The sequence below is a fragment of the Plasmodium malariae genome (genome assembly GCF_900090045.1).
Source record: "Plasmodium malariae genome assembly, chromosome: 6".
Classification (NCBI taxonomy): Eukaryota; Apicomplexa; class Aconoidasida; order Haemosporida; family Plasmodiidae; genus Plasmodium; species Plasmodium malariae.
Window position 1 is genome coordinate 816328 of NC_041780.1, and position 20385 is coordinate 836712.

Genomic DNA, 20385 nt, shown 5'->3' on the forward strand with positions numbered 1-20385 from the left:
GCATGTACTGTTGTACGTATGTGTTATAATTTTGAATTTGCAACAAATTATAGTAATTTTAGGGTATTGCTCTATTTTGTAAAATATTAAGTATTGCTATTAATAAGTACTTCAGTGTGAATATATATGAAATTATATAATGAAGTTATTACAATCTATTTAATGAATACATATTAAATAAAAAAAAAATCATTCACATATTCAGCTACTTTATAGAATATTAGATTAATATAAAGTTGTTAATTAATGAAATATATTTTTAATTTATGTTAGAAAAATATAATTTGCAGATTTTCAAAAGAATAACTTCCAAAAAAAAACGTTTAGAAGCTTTTTTTTAATTTTATAATTTTTTATTAAAAAGAATATAATATAACTATTTATTGTTGTTACTTTATAATAGTAGAACCATAAATGAAATAATGGAAAATGAAATTTAACTGTAATCTATGACTATATAAATTTTTATAATTAAAATAGATTATATGAAAAAGAAAATATTTTGTGCAAATTTTTTTTGGTAATATAGTACATATGTTAATTATATACGTTTTAAGTCAACATATTTTCAATTTTATTTGCAACTACACTGTTAGTACCATAGGAAATAACAAAATATTCATTAAGCTTTTTTTATTTTTCGGGTATAAAAAAAATAAAATAGGACGTTCATTGTTATGCGTTACATATATAATCGTGTACAAGTAAATTAAATCTTTTAAAAATAATAATTTGGGAATATATTTTTACATATTACACGACATATTATTCCCATAATTTTTACATTATTCTTTTGATAATTTAAAATATTTATTTTCTTTGATACTAAAACCTCTATTATAGGTAAATATAAAAAGAAATTATAAAAGTTATTTAGTAATAATTATTATTTTTAAAATTAACATAAACGTATATAATCCATAAACTGCATGTTGTTATATTATATATTTAGTAACATATATAGTAATATACTCTGTTATATCAATTAATTTTTATATCTGAAATTGAAGTGTAACTAATAAAGTCGAATGAATTGTGGTGTATTCATATTTTAGTTAAAAGTACTATTAAGAGAATATTTTATGAATATTATATTTTTGTTATTCAAGCAAAAACAAGACAAACGTTAATGAAAAGTTTATTTTTCTGAAGATATTATTTGAGAATATCCATAATGCCTTTTTTATTTTTGAACATTTTTTATAGTAAAATTTTAGGAGATCCAAAAATTTACCAAATATATAAATAATTTGATGTATTCAATTTTAGTGCTCATAACAGTAGTCATGTTTTGTACGTTAAATTTATTATAACCGTAGCAAAAGGATATCAAAGAAATATGTAACAAAATAAAAAGAAATTCAAGTCTAATATATGAAATAAACAATATAAGAAATCATAGCAGTTGTTTATATTTAAAGCAATGTATAAGTTAAAAAATAAAGGAAATATTTATTAATATTTCAGATTATAATTATTTTGACACAGTTATGTAGAATTTCATTCATTTTATCATGTTGTACTAGAGAAGGATTCAATATATATAATTGTTTCTTTATTTTAGAGGAAGAAATTTCTATGGATTGTATGAAATGAGAGATGAAAATGTGTTGTTTAACTATTTTACAAATTTTCGTTTTATTTAAAGTAAAATTGATTTTTAATAACAAGAATGAAATGTGTTTTTAGGAATATTACACATATTTATAAATTGTATAGAGGGTTCCTGTCATTATTACATAATGATGATCATTGTGAAGATGCTTATAAGGATTTTTTTAAACATAATGAAATATATAATCCCTGTAAAAAATATGTTTTAAATCAACATGATATATTCTATTAACGATCTAGTGAAATAATTTATAGTGATAATAAAACTTAAATCTATAGATTATCAGGTTAAATACAGTTCAGAAAAAACAAGGAAAAAGAATGAAATATGATATAGAGGAAATGTTAATTAACCTGTTTCTTTAGAAATATGAAATATATTAACATAAGCTATTTAATGTATTTCATTATTAACTATTGCAGTGATCAATGGTATGTTTTAAGTTTTTTCTTTTATATAATTAAAAATAAATGATACCTTAAATATTAGTATATTGATTAACTATATATAATTTGGTTTCCCTAAAAGAATATAATAATTTATTAAGTGTTTTACATATTTATTTTAATATTAATTTACATATTAGATCACTTCATTTTTTTAATCATACTTTTACAAGAATATACAAAGTAAAAAAATAACAGTTGTATTAATCAAGCATATATGAATAATTTAATGCACCATGGTTTAAATGCTGCTAGTATAATTTCATGAAAGAGGCGATTAAATATTGGTTATCAGCATATATGATACTTATTTTATATATGTATCATATGGAATATCAAGCAAATAGTGACTTAGTACTGAATGTATATAAAACCGATTTTAAATAAATATTTATATAATAGAAAAAAAAAAATATTTTTAATTGAATATTTCTAAATTTTTTTAAGCTACAAGACATATATTTATTAAGGAAAATTTTATTATACAGAAAATATTTACGTTTATAATATATATCATGTCGTAAATCTATAAAGGTTTTTCTATTAATTATTAAAATTGATGAAGTATTATTTTGTTATAAATTTACTAAATGTGTCCAAATATTAGATGATCATATAATGAATCATGGAAAGTGCATTAAATATGTATTTTCTTACATAATATATAAATAAATAAATATATATATAGTAATAGAATAATAATATTATTTTATTGATTTTTGTTTTGTTTCTTTTGTTATTCAAATAATGTATCACAAATGTAATAATTTTCTTCCTTTTTTTTATTTTATTAATTTTTTTGTAGTAAATATTATGAAAAGGTTCTCACATAATTACAACAAAATTTTGGAAATACATTAATTTTTTAATAGTCTATTTAACGATGTTATAATACATAAGTAAAAGTAATATTTGTATATATAATATTAATTTAACTATATATAATTTTTGTATATCTTTATTAATTTAAGTTAATTTGTAATTTTTGTTTTTTGAAATACGTTATACATAAGTATGTGTTTATAACACGTACAAAATTAATTATGAGTTTGTTCTGAGGTATTTATTATAAAAAATAATGTATGAATATTTTTGGTGAAGCTCAATATATTATTCAAATATTTTTATTAACGAAAAACATACTACATATAATTTTTATTTGTGTATATATTTCTATTAAATGATTCTTGATATTAACTGTTCTGCATGTCATGTATATTTACCAATTTTGTTTTTAATTTCTCTCTGTTTTTATATTGATACATATATGTAAAAATTTATATGAATTAAATAGAAATAAATATGAATGTACAACTTTCTAAATATATTATTTAGGAATATTAAATTGCATTGAAAAATATAAAAAATATATTATAATATAAATTTATGATACAAGAATTAAAATTTATCAACTTTTTAAAATATAAATATTTACTTAAATTATGCAATAAGAGAAATATCTCAATCACAATAATATATTATATTATATTTTATTTTAAAATTCATGTTCATTTAGAGATTACCGAATGTATTAGAATTTGTATAATAGAAATTTTCTTTTTTTAAATATTAATTTTTTTATTCATATTTATAAAAACATTTATAAGAAATAAATTTAATAAAATACAGTTTTATATGTATTAGATCAACTAATACAAAAAAATAATGGTCACTAGTAATTACACTTAATACATAGTAGTTTATATTATCTACTTTTTATATTTTTTATATTTTAAATAAACAATTACCATATTTAGAAATCATGATAAATAATTTTTTTTTCAAAACAGTTTATAAGAATACTATTATTTGATTTTTATATTATTAAGTAATAAATTTATATATTTTACATATTTATTAATGAACTCTAATTTAATTATAAATATATTAAATTTTTTATAAATAGAAGTATAATAAGTATTTTTAATTATATTTACTAAGTTACATTACTTATAGTATTATTTAGGATTCATTATTGTTACATTTTAGTGAGAATTTAAAAAAAGTTATAAAAAAATTAAAATAATAAAAATAGCATCCTTGCTAATCGGAAATACATTATATTGTTGTTTATTTTTTTTTAACGAATATATTATAACATTAAAGTTCAATATAATGGAACAAAAAATTAAGTCATTCTGATTTTTAAATACTTCTATGTTAATCATTTTAACTTGGATATGTTAATTTATCAGTAATGTGGCATTATAATATTATGTTAGTATATTTGTATTATTCATATTCATTGTCCTTTATTTTCTATCATATAGTTTTCTAATCATTAAGTTTTTTAATGTATTAAATAGTAAGTATTTGCTTTTCTTTAGAGTAAAATTAATAATTTTTTTGATGAAAATGACAATTCTGATAGAAATTTAGATACGAGAACTTATAGATTAGTTGCAAGACATAAACTGTAAGGGACTTCAAATATTTCACTGTTAAATGATGAAATTACATAATTAGAGATTACAAGAAAAAAGATACATCTAATAATATAAAGATAACCAGAGGAAAATATAAAAATTTAAGTGTAAATTTATTATAAATTGCAGGTTATGAACATGCTAGGAAAGATATATTTTCTTTACACACAGAAAGATATTCAAATTTAAAAAAAAGAATGTTGGACAAAATATATTATATAATTAAAGTTAAGAATTCTAGGAATATTTAGATTAAGTATTTACGAAGGGTGATATATATTCACTGTAAATTGATTTTTTCTATATTGGTCTTCTATGCACTACTTGGGATGGAATTATTTGTTTTAATAAAATCAAAATCTATGGATGCAAAATTTTAACTTATACCGTCACTGAATTTCTTACATATAATAATGATAAGATTCTTTATATACACTTTTATCTTTATGCTATCTATAATTTATCTCTTCATAATTATTGTAAAATATGTAATGTTAACATATGAAAAATGTAAGATGCATAATACAGCATATCTTTTTTTCAATAAGGTATTCTTTTATAACAGTTAAAATCTATAAATCCATAAGGAATATACATAAATAATAAGCTTATCTGTAAATTCTTAGGTTTTATAAATTTACCTGCATGTGTCTGATTTTTTTGATCCCCAACAGTAAAAATATAAGCTTTTAATTTTTTTAGGTAATTTAACAGTTTTAATGTTTTTCATTTTTTATTTTAATGTATTTTCTCAGATTAACATATTATTATGGTTAACATTTATATTTTTGTATTTAAGGATATTTAACTGAAAAATATATGCATGTTCCTTAAAATTAATATATATTAGAAAAACTTATATAATTTCATTAAAATCGTTAGTGCAATTATATTCGTTACTATAAAAATCCATTTTAATTATTTATTAGGTTTATTCCATTCTTCAATGATTATTTTCTGCATACATAAAAGGATGTATTACTCGCATAACATTAAATGTAAATGTGTCTTGTTTAGTAAATAACAATGCGAATTGATTGTATTTTGTTGTATCAAGAAGAATATAAATATATATATATTGTTAAACCGAAAAACATATTTAACTTTTATTTTATAAAATAAACATTAAAATAAATCTATTATTACATATATTTATTTTTAGAAACATTTTATTAGTCATTTTATTCTTTTTTTGCATAGTAAAAATGTGAATTTATGAATATAAAATATAATTATATTTTTTTTAACTATTGGTTATTTATAATTTTTTAATATAATAGGGATTCTAAATATTTACAACTTAAGAGCTAAAACTATATTTTTATTTTATTAGTGTGCTTAAACTTGTTGTTAATGAAATTTTGTAAAATAATTTAAATATATATTATATTCGATATTTCTATATAAATAAGCTTTATATTTTATTTATTTTTTTATATTATTAAAAGATTAAATTAATGTGTAAAGTTTAATCAGTTATTATTAGATAGTATTTTTTTTATATATTTTTTTCGTTTATAATAGTATATTTCTAAAAATCTATTATATGATTGTAAAAATCTAAATTATGTTAAGTTTAATGAAGATAACTACATATTTTCTATAATTATATAATAATAAATAATTTATTTTTTATATATATTCCCTACTTACATATATAAATATATTAATAATTAATATTATTTTATAGACTCAAAAAAATATATATTTTATAACTATTACTAATTCATTTATATTTATACAGTGAAACTTTTAAATAAGACGTAACTAAAAGAAAAGCATAATTTTTTTTTTTTATAGATAATAAAAATATATACTTTCTTTTATTTATTACATACTTTTAAATTAGGTCTATATAAAAAATTACATAATTTTTTTGTGCATGTTTTAATTGAATAATTGTAATACATAAGATTTCCCATGCAACTGTATTGAAAGTAAATATAATGATTATATCTCATTTATTGAACTTTAATTCCTATATTATTAAATGAAAATTATAATATAATATTAAAAAACATGTTTTAATTATGATATTTATATCCATTTTAAGATATATTGTTTAGTTGATAATATAATCCATTCATGTGTATATATTTTTTTTTTTGCTAAATATAATTAGGTACTAGAGGAAACGACATTAGGATATAAGAGCTATTGTTCATGAAAAAAATGGAAATATTGATAATGAGAATTTTAATAAAACCAATGTTTTTTTTTATTTTCGTTAATTTTAAAAGTTATAATATTTTATAAAACTATGCATTTACGTTAAAAATAAACGTATGTATATAAGGGAGGGCTTTCTTAATATTTCAGATTAATGCTTGGAAATGACAAGAATTCATTGTATAATTTTAATATAAAGTAGTAATTCCATGTAGAATATTATTAATTTTTAGCATTATAATATTTTGTCAATAAATTAAAATATACCTTATTTTATTAATATATATATGTAATTGTTTTTTTTAGTTATACTTTTAAAATATTTAAGTAAATATTTATCAAAAAGTAATTTTATAATAATTATACTTAAGTAATTCGATTTCTGAAATAATGCAAAAAACACATTATTCAAGTACGTTTACTCTAATTTCAATATATCTTAGACATAAACTACCACATATTTTACATGTATATTTAATATTAAAAAAAGGAAAAAAATTACGTAGATAAATTTACGAAATATTAAGATATAAGACTATAAATTACTCTTAATTAAAAATTATATTATTAAAAATTTATATTAAAGTGTCAATGATTATCTTTAAAATATTTTTTTCTATTGGTTAGATAGAATGCTATAAAGTTTATTTTTATAACAAGTTATAGACCACAAAATAATGCATATATTTACCTAATAACTAATTATTATGCTATAATTAATATATCACAAAAAGTTGTACAAATTATTGAATTCTGCATTTATTATTACTATTATTATACTATTATAATAACTAATATTTTATTATCAATAATAATGATTTCTAAAATATGTTTATAAAATTAAAAATATTAATAGGAAGACATCACTTAACTTAGTAATTATTCGCTTAATATATGTAACAATGAATCACATACATTCCATATGTTCTATTTTCCATATAATGTCAATATTTCGAAATATTCAAAAATGTTATATATTTTTTTATTTTGTTTTGAGAGGAATTATTGAACATACTATTTAATTACTGTTTTATTTTTATGTTAAGTAAATTTTATATTTTTAATATTTATTGATAATTCAATTTATATTATTCTAATTAAAATTATATTATTATAAATATTATTATAATAAAATATTTATAACATATTTTTAAATTTATTTCTCTATGTGCATATTGCTAAAATATTATAGTTTTATACATTTTATATTTTATGATAAAATATAAAATAATAGAAACTAAATTAAATAGTATATTATTATTTATCATATGAAGGATATTATATTATTATTAATATATTTTTTACTGAATATGTTCAAATATTACAAATATTTTTCATGAGACTAAATATTAAGGCATTCTTATTTATTATAATTGTTACATTTATCGTTTTATCTTGGACATCCCATTTTATTATTTCTCTGGTATGATAATATAATTTTATCATATTTGAATTATTTGTATTTTTTGTGTTTTATATTCATTAATATTCTTTTAGAATAAAAATATTTATTTGTTTTTGAATATCAAATAATTATATTTTTTTTTCTAGAGAACGTTTAAAAAATTATTTGATGATAAGTACATCCTTAGTAGTTCATAAAACACAATATCTCATCGATATCTTGCAATATATAAACAGAACAAGGAATAATGTATTGAAAGTTTATATGAAGAAATACAATATAATGGGATACACGATAAAACATATATATCTATTAATTAAAAAGGGTGTAAAATTAAAAAACAATCAGTCAAATGGAAATTTTATTAAAGAATGTGGAAGGATGAATACTGGATAAGAAAAGTAATCCTTGTATATATGGAAAAAAAGTTATTTTCTTGAAAAAATTAATTCAGAGAACTTAATTATATAGATTTTCTTAAAAACAACAGGAAAATTAGTGATTGGTTTACCAAAAAATTATACGTAAAAAATACGGATTACGAATTGATTCATCCCTAATATTGTTATTGTTGTTATTAAGAGTGCTTATAATAGAAATGTCATTGAGATTTACTGAAAAAGACAGTTTTTTATTTCAGTTAGTTTTAAAGAATGACCACTAGACATTGTGGAGTGGGAGTAATATATTGTCGCCCATTCTAACTTTGTTAGTGAACTTCAAAGTATTCTGAAAACAAGGCAAAATTTGGGGATCGCATGCATGTGGGCTGTGCTCTAACACATCAGAAATAGCAAAAGATTGCGTATTGAGACGATTATTAGGTCATCTAATTTATTTCGTGCCTTTATTTATATTAGGGATTATATATCACCATAAGAAGGTTAACAAATACGAAAAAATTAAGTTAAGAAAAATATAAAATGCATAGTAAGAAATATATATGATTCTGTAGAGAAGTAATTATTATGAAATAATAACTTCAATACTCGTAGTTATATATTTATTTAAAGTACATATAATTTTTTATATTTTTATAATTCATCTATTTATACTTTGATTTTTTAATAAACAACATTAAAAAATTATATTTTTATATTTTTTGTTAATTTGAATATTTGAAGTTTTTTTGAATTTTTATTTTAATGTATAACTTTAGTGTAATTATATGTTATTTCTTAATATACACTTTTGAGTATTTAAATAAATTTGAAGAGGAATATATATTTGTACGTTATAATACATATATAATAGAACAAATCATATACTTTTATAGAATTCATCCGTTAATTTATATGTAAACTATACGAAATAGTATTTTTTGTGTTCACTTTTTTCCATCTCTTATATTATTATTTTTTGGTTCAATTAAAAATATTATTTTTTTTAAATTTTTAGTAAATATGTCTATTTTTTTTTTTAATGAAAATACGAGTTTTCATTTCATTGAAGTGACATATATGTATTGTCTACTATATTAAACTACGAAAGCTATGCTTTTTTATATTGTAACTTATATAATTAAAGAGAAGAATATTTTGGTGTAAGTGGATGTTATCATCTGAAAATGAATAAAATAATATATTATATTTTTATGTATGATTTATTATATGACCACATTTATAAGTATAATATATAATGCATTTAATCTATGTAAAAATTATACGTATATTAAAATATTTTAAATTAAAAATAAAATATATAGAGAGTGAATGTTTAAATAAATGAATAATTTTGCCATGACGACATATAGATAATAATGATAAAATTAGCAGGATGTTATATTTTTTTGTTTAATAACTCGTTTATATGAGTGTTATCTTTTTTAAGCTTTAGTTACTCTATAAATTATATAGATTAATGACAATAATAAACTAACGTAGAGAAAAATAAATAACTTAGTATAATAATAATATAACAAGAATATGAAGAAAACCATGAAATTATATTTAAATGAAATATTATTTAAAATATATAATATCATAATTATATATTTATGTTTAAATTATAAGTATATTAACGAAAAGATGTAGCATTTTTATAATAATAATATTAAAAGATTATGTATAAATCGAATAAATATAAACTAAATTTCAATTCTTAAAATAAATATATATGTATAATTACTTAGAAAAAAATTCTGAAGAAACAAAAATGAATTGCATTGTATGGATATAACATTAAATATATCAACTATTTAAGGTACAATACATTAATATAAATGATATACTTAGATGAATGAACGAAATTAATTATGAATATTTAGTTGAATTCGAAAAATATTACGTTATTGAATACTACTATATATATAAAAAAACATAAAGCACTTACGATATGCTTTTTCAATAAGGAGAAAATTAAATATATTATAGAAAATTTAAAAAATTTTTTACAAATAATACCTTAAATTTACAAAAAATATAGTTATTTAAACAAATACATATATAATTAATGAGAAAAAGGCTGAAAAACATGTTTATAAAAAATGAATATACCTAAAACTTAAATTTATTATATAAGTAAATATTTAATACTATTTTATTTTATATAATATATAATGTATTAAAACTTATATTATAAGTTAAATATGGATTATAAATTTTTTAAATTTGTCACATATATTAGAAACGTAAATTGTATATAAATGATAAAATAAATAAATGGATACCAATAATGAATACTATATATTATATAATACCTTTAAATGTCAAGATAACTCCATATTAAATTTTAAATAATACATATATAGTAATGCTAATTTTTATACAATTTTTTTTTTTTTTTTTTTTGTTATATTGATATTTATAATAAATACACTTATTTAATTAAAGGAAAAATAAAATAAAATAAAACGAAATAATTAAGTTGGTAAATTATAAAAATTTTCATTTGATTTTAATGACACAAGTGAAGCATAATAATGTTTTTTTTTTTTTTAATTATGATGAAAAAATTAATAAATATTTGTTTTTCCTTTAAAATATTATTAACAGATATAGTAGTAACGTTGTAAGTTTGATTTTTTAAATATATTTTCGCATGTAAAAGAATATTTTGTTTAAATAGTAAGAATAATGATTTATAATTAATATAATACAAAAAGTTGCACAAAATATTTCTTTTTTCATGTATTATTACTACTATTATATTGTTATAAAAATTAAAATTTTTTAAAAATAATAACCAGTTCTTAAGAAATATAATGCTTATATAAAATTATAATTGTTAGAATGAATCGTTATAAAAACTAATAATTCTCTGAAAAATTAAGACAATACTTTTTAGAAATTTTACGCTTCCTATAGCTTCAATATTTTGAATTATTAATAGATCATACATTTTATTTATAAAAGGATTAATCAAAAATTATTTAATTACAATATTAATAATTAAATTATATATTTTGAATATTTATGAATATAAGTTGAAATTGTATTATTTTAAGTAAAGTTAGTTTTTTGTAAATGATAATATGGTAAAAATTTTATAATATATTTTTGAAGTTATTTTCTTTGTTTTTGTTACAAAAAACGTTATAGTTCTATTCGTTTCGTTGAGTTCTTATGAAAAAATAATGAACAAAAATATTTTTTTTAAAAATTATAAGAGCATCCTTTATCATTAAGAATATATTGTTGTAGTACAGTTAATTTTTTCCTATTTAAATATATGTTGCAATGTTAAAAATCTATATGATGAAACAAAAAGTTAAGTTTCAATTTTTTATTAAAATTAGTACGTTTATCCTTTTAACACAGGTATGTCATTATTACAATGATATGGTATAAGAGTGTTATTTAAGTATAATTTTTTTATTCGTATTTTTTTGTTTTTATCTCTTTTAGTACTCTTTATTAGAATCAAATTATTTCTTTTTTTAAATAATAAATATTTAATTTATGTTTTTAGAGTATGCTTAAAATATAAGTGCTGGAGCACAACATCGATAAAAAATTAGATACAAGAAATTATCGATTACTAGAAAATTATAAACAAGAAAATTACTTAAAAAATATATTATTAAATTATAGTATTCCAAATATTGGGGAATACAAGGAGAAAGATACTTTTAATGATAAAATAACCGAAGGAAAAAATAAAAAAAGAAATGAATGTTCATTAAATAATATCAAAGACTATAAACAAGCAAGAAAGGATAAATCATCTATTTACACTGGAGGAAATTTATATGTTGAAAAAAGGATACTAGATAATATGTTTTTTCTAAATAATATTAGGGGTGATATGAATGATAATAAAAGGAAATTAATCAAGAAGAGAACTGATAAATATTTATTGATTCTTTGGTTACCTGTGTTGCTTGTAGTAGTTGGATTTACTATAACTTTTTATTTGTGTATAAAAAAATATTTTGGAAGTTTACCTGAATGGTCCAGTGAAATAACGGCAATTATAGTATTGTTTTTAACATTGAGTATTTTCGTTTTTATAGTGATTACTTTTGCCTGTAAAAAAATTAAAAAATATGACAATTCATTACGTAAAATTAGTAAAATGAATGAAAGAGATTATCTGTATTTCCCTAATGTATAGTCTTTTATAACAATTAAGATCTGTGAATTACAGATGTGCAAACATAAAAAATAATTCTTTAATTGCTTAGATTTTATATATTCACCAGAATGCGAGTAACATTTTTGATTCTTAAATGTAATAATATAAATCTTTAATATATTGTGAAATTGATTAATTTAATGCTTTTAAGTTTTATTTTAATATAGCATATCATCTTGAAGCAGTATTATGGTTCATATAAATATTTGTGTATATTACTATATTTTCATGAAATATATATTTTTTTGTGTTAAAATTAATAATCAAGAGAATAATTCAGGTAAATTCGTTAAAATTTTGTGTTAATTTATATATTTATCTGTAAATAACATTCTTATTTTTAATGTGTTATTATCTTAGATGATTATTTGATGATATTATTAAAGAAATACATTATTTGTTTTAAACTACAAATAAATGTGTCTTATTTTAGTAAAATGAGATGAATGAATGTAGTTGCATTATAACTTATAATTTTTTTTTTTTTGTTGTTTTTGTTTTGTTTAATTACACATAAAAAGTGAATTTCAAGTATTATGAGCGGTAACATCATATACATAACTTTACTTAAAATATAAACTCTTTTTATAACAGATAAGAATATATATTAAAAAAGGAACTAATGAAACTTCATAGATTAGATCATATGAGTAATTTCAAATAATGTATATGATAATTACTATTTCTTTAATTTATCTTGCTGTGTTCTTGTAAATATCAAATGCTTTAATTAATAAGTAAAATATAATGTAAGATACGAAAAGGTATACTATATTCATGGCATTTTAAATAATAGATAAAAGATAAAAATTATTATTTTTATTTTTATATTTTTATTATACTTCAATTAAGTTACTAATATTATTACTTTATGTTACATATTATACTTTACAATTTTTGGTTAATATTAGGTTAGATTATATATATGTAACATAGAATGTCACGTTTTCCTTGTTTTAATAGTTTTACTATGTGTTATTTCAATAACATTTATGTATTAGAGAATGAATGTTTAGTAAGTAGAATTTGTTCTTTTAGGTTTGTTCCACGTTTGTTCTATATATATATTGAAATTTACATTTTATGGCAAGAGAATCAATTAATCTAACTTTCTTTCTTTGTTAACTATATATTATTTAAACGTATGTAAATTGTGTTCTATATTAATAAATTAAATATATTATGAAGTTAATTAATTAATTAATATATAGTTAATATTTATAAAGTGATAGAGTAAAATGAAAAACATGTCATTGTAAATAGGCACATAGATGGAGATAGAAATTTTACTCGTATTCTTGTATAATTGAACTATAAAAATGTGTGGTCAAATATTTTTAGTAGATTTATTACTAGTAATTACATGGTGAAAATACCTAGTAGATTTATATTAAATATAATTGTAAAACTGTTAATTTAGGAAACAATACGAATATAAAATTTTAGCTTAAAATATATATACATATATATATTATTACCATTTATTTTAAAAAAAATACTGAAATTAATAAAATTATATATTCCAATATTACATAATATAAGTAATAAGTAGAAACATAAACTATTATTATAAAAGACATGTTCACAAGAATTGAGAACCAAAAAGGATGTCAAATCATGAGTTAACAAAAATTATTAAGGGTTTCCATAAATAAATGTACGGATTAATGTATATATATATATATATATATATTTATATTTACAGTAGAAACACAGGAATATATACATAGAATAGTACTATTCATATAATGTATGTATAACTTCTAAAGAGGGAATTTTATATTTCTCGAAAATGTGAAAATTATTTATAGATGATATTTTTATTTGGCTTTTTTTAAATATAACATAAACTAATATTATATCTCTTAAGTAAAAAAATAAAACTTTGATGTTTAACAATAATATAAAGTTCTAGATAACCATGAGTTTCAAAAATGTATTGAAAGTACAATTTTATTTATTACGCTTATACACATGATATTATGCAATGACTACATTGTATGCTTTGCTAAAACTTATAATATAAGAGAGATATTTTATGTGTATTTAATATAGAAATATGTATGAATCTTTGAATTTATTAAATCTATTAATAATGAGAAAAATAGCTCATAAAAATATATCCCTATGAAATCCTCAAAATATAATCATGATTTATATTATAAATTAAAATTCAGAATAGTTACTTTCATAATAAGACATATATATTTAATTACAATTATATGTTATATTATCATCCATAAGCAATGAATTTTTGCTACCAATAAAAAAAAAATATATATTTTTTTATTTAACATTATATTTTGAATGAAACAAAGATTCCATTCAGATAACAATTTTTTTAAAACTATAAAACAAATTTAAGGCATGTTCAATCATTATATCATATAATACATGCATTAAATACCCACAGAAGGTAAATTGCATATATTTAACGTGTCATTGAAATATTTTATTATTATAATATGTTAATTTTGTTAGAATAATATAACTGTAAGGAATACAATAATTTAAAAAATGTTCATCATTCGAAATTTAAATATAATTAATTGTATAAAAAAAAAATCAATATGAAAAAATAAATATGATATATGCGTACTGAGCTCAGCGTTCTTAGAAAATTATATATTACATTTTTACGTTAACACTGTTATAAATAAATTATTAAATAAAGTTGCATTATCTTTTATTATATAAACACATTTTTATTATTCAATATTTCAATATCAAAAAAAAATTAACTATATTTTTAGAGAAAAATATATATGAAAAAAAAAAAATTTAAGAAAAATGAATATTCACCAAAAGTTTTGAGCATATGATAAAATTAACACACAATATTTATTGTATAACATAAAAATTAATAGTTTTTTTAATTTATTTTTTTATAACTTGTATTATACTCTTTTTACGAAATGTTATGTATCAAAACTTTTCTTATATAAAAAATTTTGTTTAACTCTTTAATATTTGTGGATAAAATGATAAAAATGTTCAAAGTATAGCAAAGAAATGTCATGTATAATGTCTCAACATATACACAAAATGGAATGGAATAAAAATATAGTATATCAATTTTTACAACTTAATTTAGTAATTCAAAAACATTATTTTAATTGTAAAATAATTATTTTTTTATTTTTTTTAATTTTTTAATGTTTTTCTTTTAATTTTACTAACATATGTAAATAAAATTTTTTTTTTTTTAATTTTTAATTTTTTTCTTTTAATTCTGTTAACATACGGAAATAAATTTTTTTTTTTTTAATTTTTAATTTTTTTCTTTTAATTCTGTTATCATATATAGATAAACTTTATTTGTCTTTTTTTTTTGTTCAATCTGTAATATTTTAAGTACAACAAATGTGATTATCACATCTATTCTAAATGTACGAGTAAATTTATAAGAATGTAAAAATATTTTCTTGTTTTAAAAAATTTTTATATAATATGAAAATAATAAATGTTTGTATTTCTTAAAAACAAAGTTTTTAAAAATATAATATATTATGAATTATTTCTTTATTTTTCGTTAGAAAAAATAATATTTTTTTTGTATTCATAAATAATAAAGATATCATCCTTATACATATATTATTTTTGTTGCTTTCATTTGTAATAATATTAGGATGTATATATATTTGAAATTATTGAATTGCATGCAATGTTTTTATTCTAAATTCCTTGTTACCTCATATTTTTGTTTTATATCAATATTTCTGTATATATATATGGTTATTCAGATATTTATAAGGAACAAATATAATAAAGTATTTATAAATATTCCATTAAATAGTAATAAATTCTGCTCTGATTTAGATATAAATTATTATATTGTAAAATTACTGTACAAAAACATAGCGGTCATAAAGTAATACTTTTAAAAATAGATACTTATATTCATACAATATTTTGTAACTAAGAATTTTATTTTAATACATAATAGTTTATAAAAAAAAATGTATTTTTTTACTTAAATACTAATATACATTTTATTACATAAAATGTATATTTCATAACTTCATATCTTTTTTTATTATATTTACTGCTACCAATATTTAATATTATTTATCTATAGAAGGAAACGCTAAAGAAAAGTGTATAAAATTAGAATTATTTTTTGGAAACAATGTAAAAGTGCATATTTAACTTCAGAATATATAAAAGTATATGTTTATACGTTTTATGTTTTCTTTTAATTAATTAATAAAGTAGTTTTAATGATTGAATAATTTTTTATTTTATATTGTCTTATCTAATATTCTTCTTTATATTATATTATATTATTTTATTTTTAATATAATAAATTCTACGTTGTAATTATTATAAATAAATTTTAATTTTATTTTTAATGTGTAATTTTTAATGTAAGTTATATATTAATAAAAACTATTATGTTTAAAATAAAATAAAATGGGGAAAAATCAAAAATAATTTAAATGATTTCCTTAATAATTTGCTGGATGTAAAATATAATTAATATGTTTATTACCTATCATATAATAGTATTAATGTGCACACTAGTAGCAAGTATTAAGGCCCTCATTTTTATTAAAATGCTTACATATTCTTTTTTAATTTGTATCTGGCATTGTTACAATAATGTGGTACTATAATATTACTTCGTATTATTTATTTTGTTTCTAAATTTTATATTTAACAATAACATTTACTTGGTTTCGAAATATATATACTTGTATATTATAAATGTTTATGTTCTCTTATTTAGTCTAACTGTGGCAAATCAATAGATAAGAAATACCCACTATATGGCTATTCATGTTTAAGAACTAATAGACTACTATCAGGGAGTTCGTTGGTTGTAAAATCATTTGAAGATACATCATGTGACCAAGGTGACTTTAAATTAATGGATAATAGGAATTATATATATGATAATAGCGGAGGCTCTAAATCAGAAAGAGATAAAGTAAAAGATATTTCGTTAAAAAAAGAAAGAAGCAATATGTTACTTAAGAGAAAAAAAAATATTCTTAATAGAATCGATGCATTTTTTGAAAAAAAGTTATTCAATTATTTAGGTCCCATAGATATAATAAAAAATAACTTGGATATTAATAAAATTACTGCAAGAAAAATGGTAAATAGAAAGGTTGATTTAGGTATATCGCTACCGTATTTAGTTTTTTTTGACAGGATTAGCTCTTTTTATAATACTTCTTGCTTTAGTTGCATTATATGATACTGGAGATGCAAAAACAACGACTAAAGTTTTATCAAATGCTCTATACTATGGAATTCCAATATTTATAATATCTTTGGCGGTTTTTAATATATTAGGTTTTATTTACATTTCTATAAAAATTGCAAAATATGAAAAAGTAAAGAAAAATAATTCTAAAATTTATTATAATATTGTTAATGCCTTTTATAAGAAATACATTTAATATGAAATAAGAACATTTGCTGCACCCTTAAAAATATTGAACATAGAAGAGAAATACATAGAGTTACAAAATATATATAATACTAAATACATACACATAACTACTTTCATATAATATAAAAAAATTTGTATTTTTAATATTTATTGAATTTGAAACTTTTATTTTTAAATTTATATTTTAAGGAGTTGTTTAATCTTAATATATTTGGCATAATAATTATACGTGTACGTAAATGTATTTATATACGAAATATATGAATGTTCCATAAATTTCATATAAAAAAGTAAATTTAATATTATTTATATAAATTATCAGTAAATTTCATGTTGTAAATCTTAATAGGTGGAAGTAATTTGTTTTTGTTTCTTTTACGTTCATTTAGTCTGAAACGATAATTTTGTGCCTTAAAAAAATGTACTATCTGCTCCAAATTGTTTGTACATATCTTTTTTTGTATTTAAAAAAAAAAGAGCATATTTATTTTTGGAGAGTTTCCAAATATAAAATTTAATTAATTTTAATTACATATGTTATTATAATAAATGTATTACAATACATGTTTTATACAAAAACGTTTTTATTATATGTTTAAATTATTGAATATTTTATATATGAAAATATAAATATTTCGTAAAATAGTATGGTTTTAAATAATGAATTAATTACAGATAAATTCTATTTTTGAAAATTTTGATTTATTACATCTAAATAACATCTATACAAACTTAATGCATTGCTTATTAAGAATTTACTTTAATTCAATTGTATTGGAATTACAAGAGTATACGTTAGAATAAAATGTTCTATATATATTCCACATTTAATTTTATTTTTTATATAATATTAAAAATTGCTGAAAATATTAATATATTAAATTATATATATATATTATATATTTATAAGAAATAACTATATTATATCATATATATAAATATATATTGCAAAAAATTATAAAAGAAAATTACTGTTTATAATAGAAACAGCTATATTAATCACAAGGCATTTTTAAGAAAAAATAACATAGATGTTTAAGGTTTCTAGACGTATTCAATTTTTAATGGATTATAATGTGTATCATTATAGAAATTTTACTGTATAATTTTTTTTTCTGTAAGTTTTTCTTCATATTCTTTATATATATATTAAAATTTTCATGATTAAATATATATACGCAAACTAATAAATATTTTTTTAATTTCACTTAATCTATCTATTTTTATAAAAGGTTTTTAAATGTATTTTAGATCAATGTAAAAAATTCCTCATGTACGTGTACAGTTGGTAATATTGTAGTATCACATATTCACTGAAATATTAGATATTTTACTAACACCTATATTTATAAATGAACATAAATTTTTAGATATGGAGAATTAAAAAGATTTTTTTAAAATTTTTAAGGAATTATTAACTAATAATATTCAAAGGTTCTTAGATGAAAGTTGTGTAAATGCATGTCATTACATAAAGCCTTATTATTTGTTATTTATTTTGTGTTCCCAAGATGGAAATATTGACTATGTAATTTATAAATTTCATCAAAATATTTTTTAATATCTTAATAATAATTTAATTAATATAGTAATATTTATAATAGCAGTTATTATACATGCATTAGTATATAATTTGAAATGTATTAAAGTACTTTTTTTCTTATATAAAAATTCAATAAAAATGAATGAATACAATGAACTCTTATTTATTACCTAATATGCATTAAAATAATGGATAAGAATTCTAAATTATTTTAAGATATCCTTCGATTATGTAATAGCGTTATAATTTATACTTTTTGTAAAAACGTGATACTCGAAAAACTAAAAAATGTAAAGAATGTATATAAATAAACTAAAACGCGTAATAATAAAAGATGAAAAAAAATATATGAATTAGTATATCAATAAAAGCTTAACAAGAATATATGTAATAAATAGATATATTTATGTTAACGTATATTTCAGAAATGGAATAGTGTATTATACATTGTATTTTAACATGTAATTTGGAAAATGTAATATGTACAAATATTTTATATGGAAGATTACTACGTGTAAATACTGGATAGTAGATTAATACAAGTTGATAATAAAAGATATCAAATATATATCGTAACATTTATAGAAAGGAAATTATAGCTTATTAACAAATGTGTAAGTAAGATGACGTGTAAATTTTCCTTTACAAAAATATCTATAGATACCATATGTTTATATATCTAATGTTAAATATGATATTAGAATAATATCATATATAACGGTAACGTCATATTGTATATGAAATATATTAAGGCTGACGTTCATAATATATACATTGCAATAGATATAAATTAACGGCAAAAGAT

The 20385-nt window shown here is 18.1% G+C and overlaps 1 protein-coding gene and 3 pseudogenes across 1 annotated transcript, besides 3 other annotated features; all 4 read left to right on the plus strand.

The window, feature by feature from the left end:
* The first annotated feature begins 4388 nt into the window (after positions 1–4388).
* On the plus strand, positions 4389–5056 carry PmUG01_06025900 (annotated as a pseudogene).
* Positions 4389–5056: a sequence feature (Plasmodium exported protein, unknown function, pseudogene).
* A 2936-nt stretch (positions 5057–7992) lies between these two features.
* Positions 7993–8977, plus strand: PmUG01_06026000 (annotated as a pseudogene).
* Positions 7993–8977: a sequence feature (fam-l protein, pseudogene).
* Positions 8978–11756: 2779 nt separating this feature from the next.
* PmUG01_06026100 (Plasmodium exported protein, unknown function) lies at positions 11757–12615 on the plus strand (the record flags this gene model as incomplete). Its single annotated transcript, XM_029003831.1, has 2 exons — positions 11757–11843; positions 11998–12615. 2 exons carry the CDS (start codon positions 11757–11759, stop codon positions 12613–12615), a joined length of 705 nt encoding a protein of 234 aa, XP_028859911.1.
* A 4502-nt stretch (positions 12616–17117) lies between these two features.
* Positions 17118–18044, plus strand: PmUG01_06026200 (annotated as a pseudogene).
* Positions 17118–18044: a sequence feature (Plasmodium exported protein, unknown function, pseudogene).
* Positions 18045–20385: the final 2341 nt, after the last annotated feature.